Genomic DNA, 11,651 nt, shown 5'->3' on the forward strand with positions numbered 1-11,651 from the left:
GGCACAGCCAGGACTTACTACGGCACCAGGAGACAGAGCAAGACCGGCGCAGGGAACAGGTGCACGGAGTAAATGCTGGGGCGACCAGGCACGCGCTTCCGAGCATCCTTGCCGGGGAGCCACACAGGACACATTCAGTTCCTTCAGCCATGGACTGGGCCAGCACGCGTGAAGTGCGGTGTGCCCGGGAGGCCCGTGCAGACTCAGTGCCCGGAGTGCTCACCAGGCTGGTCAGGGGGCGCACTCTGCCCGGGACACACCGAGTCCGGACTCCCAGGCGCAGGGAGGTGTTCAGTGCAAAGCACGCCGTCTGTCTCCATGACCTGCTTACACTTGGGATGGTGCCCTCTTTGCATGCTGGGCGATGAGTCTGCCCCAGATCCCCATAGCACACGTCCCATTTCCTCGGCCCACTGGTTAGTTATCCTCCGAGAGGCAGAAGCCAAGATGGGCTTAATGGACATGAGAAGTCCTGGGAAACGTGCTTGTGGGGCGGGGGACTGGGAGTCGGGAGAGGCCTCAGACCCCAGTGCAGGTCTGCCCCCCCCCCCCCCCAAGGGGGAGAGAGGCATGGGCAGGGGCAGAGTCGGGAGGACAGGAGTCCAGTGTAGGTCCAAAGGAGTCTCCCCGGGTCAGTGAGGAAGCGGCAAGCTGGAGTGGCCCATCAGAGGCATCCTGCATCTCCTCTCGCAGGAGCTGGCCAGCCACAGCGTCCCCGTGGGCCCAGTCCCTGGCTTGGGCCGGCCCCTCGTGGGAGGCACGGGCGGGAACGAGGGGCTGGATCCGGAGGGCAGCAGGCTCCGAGGTCTCTCTGTACTGAGAGTTTCGGAAGCGATTGAGAGGGTCCGGAAATGATTCTAGACGAAGAAGTCTGAGCAGAACCGTTGCAGACACTGCTGTGGAGGGGGTGAGCACGGAAGGAAGGGCCAGAGCAAGGTGCTGCAGAGAGTCTTGAGAGTTAGAAAAGACCCAGGTAAGAGAGGGCTTGACGCAGAAAGGAAAGGCCCGATTGCCAAGTGCGACCGAGTCCGGCAGCATGGAGCGTGCAGAGGCCGCGGGCCAGGATGGATCATGCAGAGGCCGCGGGCGACCTTGTGAGATCGCAGGTCGGAGCCAGGTGACCAGAGGTCCTGAGCGTGCGCCGCTTCTTGGCATAGGACACTGTCTTCCCAAGCAGACAGTGTTCACAGTTAGGTGACCCCCTGCCCGTGAAATTTTTCAGAATTCGCCGTTCTCCGGATAGACGTCCCCGCAGGACTGAGAAGGAGAGGAGAGAGATCCAGGTCTGGATGAGAAGAAAACGGAAGGAGAGGACGGCGGAGTACCTGCGTCAGCTGGCGGAGAAGAGGGGCCAAGAGCACGACCCTTTCTGCCCCAGGAGCAACCCAGTGAGTCTGCAGACCCGGGGACCTCGCAGGGTGGGTGGTCCCTACCCGGCCAGAGCAGGGGACGGGTCACCGTGCTTGGGACACATTCCTCACTCGCCAGATAGCTTGCTTCAGTCGGGCAAAGGTAAGAAGTTACAGCAAAATACAGCAGGGTATCTGTCACACAACCCGCGTCCTGTTGAACTGTCTTGAGTATTTTCTCTCCCCATTACGGGTCCAGATGTGAAAGAAACGAAGAGGCTGAGTGATCGCGGGATGGCCCGAGTTGTTTCCTTAACGTTCACAGAGGGCCGGTGGCGCTGGACGCCCGACTGTGTGTGGGGCGAAGGCATTTGCAGAGTCACCTTCCCGTCCATAGTCACACACCAGCGGAACAGCGACCCCGTGTGTGTTTCCACTGCCCTCTAGCCGGTCACGTGTTTCTGAGCTCGACTATGGGCAGTCCCAGGGCTGCGTCTGAAGGTGAAACAAGGCAATGTCCCTTTAATAATCACATTACTACGAAATTCCCATTTAGATTACACTTTTAAAAAAGATTTTATTTATGTATTTTAGAGAGGGGAAGGGAGAGAGAAAGAGAGGGAAACCTCGACCAGCTGCCTCTCTCATGCCCCCAAGTGGGGACCTGGCCCGCAACCCTAGCCCTGACTGGGAATCGAGCCAGTGACCTTTCGCTTTGAGGAATGACACCCAACCAACTGAGCCACACCAGTCTGGGCTAGATCACACTTTGATTACAACTGATCTTTGACTTTCTAATCTGAAATAAAATAAATAAAATCTTCATTGTTCTCAGCACCATTAGAGGAACACATTTTCTAAGTGAGTTCTCCAGATAAGGTTGTCACACTCAAGCACCACACGTGTGATGTACTTAGCCGTGTCTGGAGAGAGCGTGCTGATGTCAGTCAGACACTTCGTCGATAGCTGCAGGCACAGGGTGGCGACCTCAGGGCCCCCAAGGTCCAGGACGAGATTCTTAAGGTGCGAGTGTGCGTGCTTGCTCCCCACACTCGGGGTCCGACATCACCTGCGCTGTCAGCCGAGCTAACGCCCGAGCTGGCCCGACTGTGCCCAGACTCAGAGTAAACTGACCTGAGGGTGGGGGGACTGTTGGGTGTATAGACTTTGTGACACAGCCTTCAGGATCGCAGGCGTTTTTCTTTGGTTTTAGCTTTTACTTAACCTCATCAGTGACTCAAAGGGAACTCCGTGTTCTGGGGTGACATGTACGCAGCTGCTCTTGGCTGGGTTGACTCCTGGTGCACGAGTTCTGAAGAGTTTACAAGTCCCAGCGAGCTCACTGCAGCACGTTTCTGGTGCACATTTTAGAACATCACGAGGGTGGTTTTAAACATCGGGCGCGTTTCCGCTTCATCGGCCAAGTTCCCAGTGAAATTAACCCCAAAACTGAGTACGACGTACAGGTGTCTCCATCCTTAAAATGCTCTTCCTGTCCCTTGTAAATGCAGCTGATTAGGTTCTCTCCTTTTCGGAAAATACATGAATTTAGCCACGAAAATCGATTTTGCATTCCATTTACTAAACTGGATTTTATGTAATTACACGATGCTTTAATATTTTCACGTTTTGCGCTGGAGTCAGAAGCTTCATCAAACATGATGGTATCTTGCACTGTTTCCCAAATAACAAAGTTATTTTTTAACCTGTTACAACTGATTAGTGGAATTTTTGCCTTTTCCGTGGACTATGATGGTTCAGTGATCTGTACTGTACAACAAGGACTAACTGGGCATGTCTTGTGCAGTTTTACGTGACTTCGAGGGATATCAGGCTGAGACAAAAGATGAAGCACGAGAAGGACAGGTGAGTGTGCTGGCTGCACCCTGCCCGGCCCCTCTGGCCCGCTCCCCCAGGTGCACATCGCGCCTGGGCAACCCCAGTTTCCACGGGGGCCCCCACTTCTCCGCTACAGGAGGTGACGTGCGACTCCCTCAGCCTCCTTGGGAGTTTGCTTTCAAGTAGTCTTCACTCCACTCAGTTTCGTGACTTGTTTCGTTTCTGCTCCTGCCCTCCCCCTTCCGGTCCAGGTCTGTGTGTGCATTCTGAAGCTGCCCCAGAACTTCCTAATAATTTTCAGACAAATGAAATTTAATACTTCATTTGAAGTGCATTTGAAAACCACTGTAAAATAAACGCAAGGGGATCTTCAAATACCATGTTCCTTCTAGAGAGGTGAACTGAAAGGGATTCTTGTGAAACGGTGGCTAATTCCTTCTCTGCAGACTGCTGCTCTCGGACCACTACAGTCGTCGCATCTCGCAAGCGTACAGCCTGATGAACGAGCTGCTGTCTGAGTCGGCGCAGCTGCCAGCGGCCGCCCAGAAGCCCCCGCCCGCTGCCCCCCGAGCCGCCTGCGCCTCTAGACTGCAGCGCTCCCTTTCTCCCAGACGGTGAGTTAGGGTCTGGCCTGTCATCTGGCGAGAGGCACTGTCGGGCAGGAGGAGAAAGGTAGCGCTTTGGTGGCCCACGCTCGCCGTGTCTGTGCCTGCCCTGTTCAGAATTGTGATGGTGCAGGGCAGGGGGAAATGGCCCTGACGGTGAGGCCTTTACAAGTTTATGGAATTGCCACGGAACAAGACAGTGGGGTTAGATCTCTAACTGAAGAGGTAACACAGCACTTCAGCTCACCCCATGCAGTTTTGATACCCGTTCAACCTTGTTTCTCTTCTGTCGTTTTTCTTACTATTTGTCACTTGCTCCAAACTGCTCTCCACTGGGTTCTCTCTTGTGGAAACAGCCCCAGCAGCCACCCCTTCCCCTCTGCCATCTCCTCCTCCCTTCCCAGGGGCTGCCGGCTCCACTCTAGATTCGGTCACACAGTTCTTCTGCAGTAAATGGCCGGCAGCAGGTTTGGATACGTGTAATCGTGGGTGTACTCAGAAGACCAGATGCCCCCTGACTATTTTCTAGAGTAAAGCAGGGTCTTAAGATACATAAATAGCTGCCAAATACAGAGAGATTTTAAATGGATAGAGAGAACAAAAGTGGTTTCTTTGAAAAATGAAGTTTGAGATACGAGATACAAGGAGTAATTTGTTGAGAGTTACTACACACGAAATACATCACTGAGGTACAGAATAAGTGACTGTATTCATCTGGGGTAGAATGGGAGTTTTTTGAAATATAGTTTTATCACTGGTGTGAGATTGTAGGAATATATAATAATAATTTCTACTTTAGAGAGACTCCATGTGGTCACAGTTTTCCAGTAAATCGACCTGAAAAAGTCAGATACACACGCAAACCCAGTGACGGCCCCACAGGGCGACCTCCGGAGCAACCTCGAGGCTCGCCTCGGCCACGCGGTAAGGCTGAAAGCTTTTTTATCTTGTGTAGTTTGGACCTCTTCCTTCTTGTCTATAAAGTTGTACTTTCATTGATAAAAAACTAAATCTTAGTGAAAAGCAATACGTATTTCAGTAGAACTCAAGAGATTCACAAAGACTTAGCTGTACTGGTATTTCATTCTATTGCTTAGAAATAAGGAGACCCTACGAATCTTTTCAAACCAAGGGTCTTTTTGTAATAGGATTTGAATGGTCAGTAAGTAAGATACGCCTTACTTGAGATCTGTTTCTCGTGTGTTTGGCTAAGGAACTTGGTTTTACAAGTCACGTTCTGCAGTGGTGTAAGTACAGCAAGGGTGTGCATGCAGTCAGTAATATTGTACTAACTAACTGTGTATGGTGCCAGGTATGTACTAGACTTATCCGGGGAAATTACTTTGTAAATTATATAAATGTCTAATCACTATCTGTGTATCCAAACTTAATATAAAATAATGTTGAGTGTCAACTATAATTGACAAAAAAAAGTTCCGGTAGATCTCCGGCTGAATATGTCACAGAAGAGGAATACTGAGAGGCCCAGACTGAAATAATACCATGTTTGTACCCTTTGAACATCCTTTTCCACATTTAAAGATAGATGTTATTTATTGGTAGCCTTCCCTTGAATTTTGCCAGAGTGGGGTTTTGATCGCTAAAGTAAAACATACTTATTTGTGAAATGATTACACAGTAAAGTGTACAATCATAGCTAACATGGAGTTATGGATATGCAGCTAAAAATGTATAACAACTAAAACTAACGTAACGAACACGCCAGGGAAGCGCTTAATGCCAGCCCCGTTGGGTAGGCACGAGTGCGTTCCCATTTTAAAGATGAGAAAATCAGGGCGGAGACGGTGGAAATGACAGTGCCTAAGACCAGACAGGGAGGAGGCGGCAGAGCCCGCACGACAGGAACCCCCGGCTCCGGCTCCAGCTCCGGCAGCTGTGCCAGGCCCAGGAGCTGCCGTTTGCGAAGGTCCTGGTCTTCCCGCTGAACCTTCATGGTTTGGTTCCTCTCAGTTTTGATCCACAAATTACAGTGAGAAAATACTGTTCTTTTATTTTAAAACTGAAACTTAAAAACAGTAAACATGTTTTTTCTCTTATAAAACTTTATTGCATACCTGATACATATTTCAAAATTCCAAAATATTAAAGATCGGCACGGGTTTCTTACCACCAGATGGAAAAGTCTTAGGGTATGTGGTGATATGTCTTTCTCCTGTCCCACGTGCGACCCGTGTCGTTACCGGGCACTTTCCTGGGTTGAGGCCTCAACCCTCCTGGGGTCCCCTCCCTTGCTAGGCTCTGCTTGCTGGAGTTTCTGCTGCTTCTGGTCCCAGCAGCTGTCCGGGCCCCACCCGAGCAGGTGCGTCCTGCCCCTGCCCCGGCAGGCAGTCACCCCCCTCCCCGCTGCCTCAGCCCTTGTCCCCGTGTACTGCCACCCTGGGCTGTGCCCCCGTGCTCCCTGCCGTTCTGGCCTGGAAATCCTCCCCACACTGTGAACGCTGCCCCTCTCTGTCTTGGAAGACATCCCTCACCTTAATTCTTTAGTTCCCCCAACCTTGATGTAATGACTGGAACACCCGTGCCTTCATTTTAAACTGGGGCTGATGCTTCTTCACTCACAGGGTGGCTGTGAACAGTAAGACAAATGGCAGGCGTGGGACCTAAAACCGTTTTGTTTTGTCCTGGGTTTTTCAGTTCCCTGAACCCTCAGTCACGTAACACGTTCCCCTTGAGGCACTGCCCCTGCAGGCCTTCCCTGGCAGTCGCCGTAAGTTGGGGCCCACGCCACTCACCTCATCTCGCACTCACCGGGCACGTGCGAACACACCGGGTGTGGCCTCCGCCACTGCCCTGGCTGCACCCAGAGGCCTTTGGTCCCCGGTGTCGTGGGGACGTCCCTGGGCAGCGACACAGATCACCTGGGCCCACACACAGGCAAGTCCAGTCACTGCACAGATGGGGAATAAGGATTCATTGAGATTTTAAAATTCACTGCAGTTCACCTGTAAGAATAGCTTTTCCGAAGATACTTGTGAGAGTGACAGCATGTCATTACCTATCTTGTAACGACAGTATGCCGTTTTCTGCTAATTTCTTCAGTCCTGTCTGCAAACGATTAGACTTTGGGGTCCTTTGTTTTGTGCTTAGTTACGTCAAAAACAACACAGAGGCTACACTGGTGAGTAACTGAAAGGCGTCACCAACCGGGAAGGTCTCGCTTTGGAATCCTCTAGGCCTCTGCCCCAGCTCTGTTGCTTACTTTTTGCCCTCGGGTGTGTTATTTAGTCTTTTTTAAAAGATTTTATTTATTTTTAGAGAGAGGAGAAGGGAAGGAGAGAGGGAGAGAAACAACAAGGTGTGGTTGCCCCTCCCACCCCCTACTGGGGACTTGGCCTTGCAACCCAGGCATGTGCCCTGACTGGGAATCGAACCAGTGGCCCTTTGGTTTAGCAGGACAGCACTCAACCCGCTGAGCTACATCAGCCAGGGCCTTAGGTGTATTATATAAAACTTACCTCATAGAGTTGCTGAAGATTGTAAGTACCACATCTTACATAACATAAACATTAAATGTTGCTATTAATTCTGGAATTTAAGAAACCTTAATCATTCTCTTGACAGGACCTAACTGGGCATTTTGCCTCGGAGTTTACAGCTAGGAGGGCCTGCGCCCGACCTGTCCAGCGGCCAGCGGCGCTGTCCGAGTCTTCCACTTGCTCTTTGGAAAAGGGCCGCAGTGGGGCTGTCAGGACGCCAAGTCTCAAAGCAGTTTCCCTTCCTTCCTCTGCACTTTTGTCTTGCTTTGTTCGTTCAGGTCAAACCTGCCTACCAAAAGGTTTCCGTCCTTCAAAGATCTTACGGACTGAGCTGTGAAAAATCTTGTCTTTGCAGGAGCTGCCACTGTCGCCCAGAAAAAAACTGGGGGAGCCCGAGTGGCCACGAGAAGGGCCGTGGTGCAGTCTCCGGTCACCTTCCCAAAAGGTAGGAAGTAAGGAGTAAGTTCTTGAATTTAATAATACTAAATCTTTTTTTTAAAGATTTTTATGTATTTTTTTAAGAGAGGGGGAGGGGAAAAAGAAAGAGAGAAGCATCAATGTGTAGTTGCCTGTCACGCGCCCCCTCCTGGGGACCTGGCCCACAACCCAGGCATGTGCCCGGACTGCGAATCAAACCAGCAGTCCTTTGGTTCGCAGCCTGTGCTCAATCCACTGAGCCACACCAGCCAGGGCTAATGCTAAATCTTTAAAAGTCATAAATCACTCTTAAGAAATTTCAAGTCTAGATTTCAGAATGAAGAGTGTAGCTTTGTGGTCAGAGCAGAGGCCATGGAGTTAGGCTGGAATCCCAGTTTGCCACTTACTCTTCAGCCCGGGGCAGTTCCCGGGCCATTAGCGCAGGCCTCAGTGGTCTCACCTGGGAAACAGGTGGGGCAGGGTCTGCCTCGGTGCTGAGCGTTACCTGCTCTCCGGAAGGGGTTGCGTTAACTGTCACGGAACACAGGCCTTGTAAGCTTAGGCCTGATTGTGCTCCATCTCTGGATACTTGTTCAAATTAGCCGTGCTCTGATCAACAAGAGGGAGGGGAATTATACCGAAGGACCTACATTCCTAATGACTCCCCCTCCCCTCACCCCATGCTCCTCCTCACGATTTAAAAAGTACTTTGATGTTCCTTCTCCTGTTAGCTCCCTGGAACGACCCTGGTAGACAGTAAGGACCAGGGCCCGAGACACTTAGCTCTGGTTAAGTTAAAGGGGCTGGATACAGGTGACGCACTTAGCCCACAGAAAATGCCAGAATGTGCTGTTGTTACTGTCTTGGTCGGCGGGGGCTATTTGTTGGATGTATCCTTACCTTTGGGTGTATGAAGTCAGGAAAGCTGCAAAAGGCCAAACTTCACCACTGCTACCTCTTCTTGCCCCTTCTGGGAGCCACGTGACTGCCTGTCGGGACCTGTGCTTACCTGTCGCTAGACCCCGTGTCCTGGGGGTCCCTTCAGGTCACCGTGGTGTGGGGCGGCCGCGCCGTGGCACGGGCCTCGGGGCATCAGGCGTGCCAGTGCGGCACACCCCGCGAGGGCCGTGGGCAGGGGAGTGCGACGTTTCCTTTCCACGGACCGGGACACTCAGGAAGGAAGGAGGGGGCCGCGCCATGTCGTCACTGCACTCACCTGACACCTGTGCCAGAGGCGGGTGGCAGCACGAAGCCTGAGAGGAAGGCGCCCAGACCGGCAGGCTGGGGGGCCTCCCCAGGCCGCCCACGGGGGCAGGAAGGGCTGGCCGCTCGCACCCACCCTGCTCGGAGCCGGAACTGCCCCGCAGCTCTGCGCCGTGGGCCCTCCGCCCTGCGCCCTCTTGTCCCAGAAGTCACCGTTGACTTTCAGAATCAGAAGAGTAGCCAGAATTTAGCTTCCTCCTTTCTCACCGACAGAACAGAAACTGGTAGAACTCTCAGGCAAACCCCATCCAGACCTTGTATTCAAAATCAGGCACACGGTGACTGCCACGGGTCTGATGCTGAACTTACAATAGACTTCTAAATGAGGCGGTCCTGACGTACGCCTTGTTCTCTTCCCTCGAAAGGCTCTGCCGCTGTGTGTCGGGGGCCACATCATGCAAAAAGGCACGGCGGTGCGGGGCCTGCCCCTCCGAGCAAGCAGGCGTGCGTGGAGGACCGGAGGGCGGGGCCTGCGGGGAGGCCCTGGCCGGTGCCTCCGGGCGTCCGGGAGATCCTGCTTGGCAGTCGCAGCTCCCTCCTACAGGTGAGCCTGCCGGCTCCTCTCCGTTCCTCCGGGGCTTGGGGAGGGGACGGGGGTTGTTCGTGTAACTCTGGTTTTTCTGTGGGAGGGAGAGATCCAGACAGACAGATCAGTTTGAAGTAGAGATTCGAAGCAACTACTACTCAGCGTTTATCTTTCAGAATTTTCTGTGACTTTGTGTTTTTATCTAAACACCACCACAGTGTAAAAACCACCACAGTGTAAGCACTGTGCAGATGTAAAAACCCGTCATGTCCTCTTCAGATCAGGTGCCACCACCTGGTCGTCAGGTGACCCGGGTGGGCCCGGCAGCCGCCGCCCCACCTCCCTCCCCACTGCCTTCGCCGGCTGGTGGACGAGCGACTCTGGAGTCTGTGGTTCATGGTCCGTTGATGGTTCTTCCCAGGCTAGAGCTGCCCCTCACCATCTTTCTCCCTCCGACAGGACCTGTCACCGGCTGAAGAGGAGCCGGAGCCTCCCACCGGGGCGGGCGGCCTGGACGGCGCGTCCGAGAGCACCGGCAGCATCCTCAGCCAGCTGGACTGGGGCGCCGTCGAGGCCATGGTGGCCGGCGTGGACGACAAGAGCCCTTCTGTGCACTGGGCCCTGGACCCGTGAGGCCTGAAGAGCGCCCCCTGCTGCCGGGCCGGCACCCCAGCCATGTCGTTCCGAGGGACGTGGGTTTGAGGGACAGAAGCAGGGGAAGAAGTGAGGTCACTGTACCACCTGGAGCCATATCACTACCTGAATAAGCCATTTCAGCAGGGAAAATAAACATTTCTCAATGACTCAGCCCTCATGGGAAAGGGTTCTTTAACTGTAGGTGTATTATATGTTTTTGCATTTGATTATCTTTAGGCATAATTTTTTAAGTGATGAAAAATAAAACGTACCTTTCAAGTCAAGTTTACATGAAATTTAAGGTCCTTTCAGTAAAAATCTTCTATCTTGTCACCTCCTTTACTTCCCCAAATTTGAAGAAGAAAACTTATACGGGTACACCTGACAGGAAAAAGAAGGGAGAAGAAAATCAGTCTTACCTGAGACACTCGGCAGTGAACTCCACTTTCAAACACACCCCAAAGTTCACCTGTGCGGGGCCTGGCCTAGGGGAGAGGAGGAACCAGCAGCCTCCCACCGACCCTGAACTTGTGAAGGAAACTCGCACGTAGGCCCGACGGTCCCCCTCCCGAAAAGCTGTCGAGGAAAGCGGGGCTGGATGCTTTGGGTGGGGGAGAAAGGGACGACCACTCCCGACTCCAGAAGGATCGCGGCAACTTGGTGAAACCACGGAGCCCGAGGATTTCTGGTCCAGACGGCAGAGCAGGTGAGCACTGTGCTCACCTCCTCCCATGGCCACACCGTTGTGACGACTGAATTACAGAACAGCCCTCACCACTGAGAACCACCTGAAGACTAGCTGAACAACAGGCCTACACGGACACAAAGCAGCAGCCTCGGGGGGGTGGGGTGGAGGAGAGAGAGATCTTGGCTCCAGAGGCCCCCTCCCCACCCCACCCCACCCCTGAGGAGCAAGGGAGTCCCGGTCCCACGCTGCATTCCCCCAGCCCCTGGCTCTCGTGCCAGGAAGAGGCACCCCATCACACCTGCCTGAGAATCCAGTGCTGGGGGTGGGGGTGGGGGCTGGGGTGGGGGCGGGGGCGGGCCGGTGATGCATCCACGTGGGAGGGAGGCCAGCTGGAGACCCAGGCGCTGCAGGGCCCGTTGCAGGCACACAAGCACACAAGCCCGCCTGCTCCAGGCTCCAGTGCAGAGGCGGCAGCTTGAAAAGCATCAGGCCCACACAGGAAAGCACTACAGTGATTGGCTTCAGGGCACGGGCGGGACAGGAAGGATTCGGACAGCTCTCTCCAGGGATGGAAGTGGTAGCAGGAGCCATTGTTTCTTTGTTGGGCCCTCCCCCGACCCGGCCAGCCCAGCACAGGCAGTTGCCAAACCTGAGCTCTTCGCTTCCCTGGCTAACGCTAACGCTGGCAGTGGCTGGCCTTGACTACCATGTACCTCTGCCAAGCTACTCCCAGTCTGACGTAAGCAGAGGCTGTTTTCAACTTACATGTTAACGCCCATCAAGTAGCCCCAGGCCAGCATAAGCAGTGACCACTCTGGGCTTGGAAAGTAG

At 53.4% G+C, this 11,651-nt stretch overlaps 1 protein-coding gene across 1 annotated transcript in view; it reads left to right on the forward strand.

The window, feature by feature from the left end:
• The window catches only part of CPLANE1 (ciliogenesis and planar polarity effector 1), an 85,258-nt gene extending 74,837 nt beyond the window's left edge, over window positions 1–10,421 (forward strand). The window contains exons 47-53 of the mRNA XM_036020063.1: window positions 1,223–1,388; window positions 3,157–3,215; window positions 3,635–3,802; window positions 4,593–4,717; window positions 7,646–7,735; window positions 9,336–9,514; window positions 9,956–10,421. Coding sequence (XP_035875956.1) covers window positions 1,223–1,388; window positions 3,157–3,215; window positions 3,635–3,802; window positions 4,593–4,717; window positions 7,646–7,735; window positions 9,336–9,514; window positions 9,956–10,129 — 961 coding nt within the window. The 3' untranslated portion in view covers window positions 10,130–10,421. The remainder of the gene's footprint in view (window positions 1–1,222; window positions 1,389–3,156; window positions 3,216–3,634; window positions 3,803–4,592; window positions 4,718–7,645; window positions 7,736–9,335; window positions 9,515–9,955) is intronic.
• The last annotated feature ends 1,230 nt before the right edge of the window (window positions 10,422–11,651 follow it).

Source organism: Phyllostomus discolor, chromosome 3 (genome assembly GCF_004126475.2).
Source record: "Phyllostomus discolor isolate MPI-MPIP mPhyDis1 chromosome 3, mPhyDis1.pri.v3, whole genome shotgun sequence".
NCBI classification, from domain to species: domain Eukaryota; kingdom Metazoa; phylum Chordata; class Mammalia; order Chiroptera; family Phyllostomidae; genus Phyllostomus; species Phyllostomus discolor.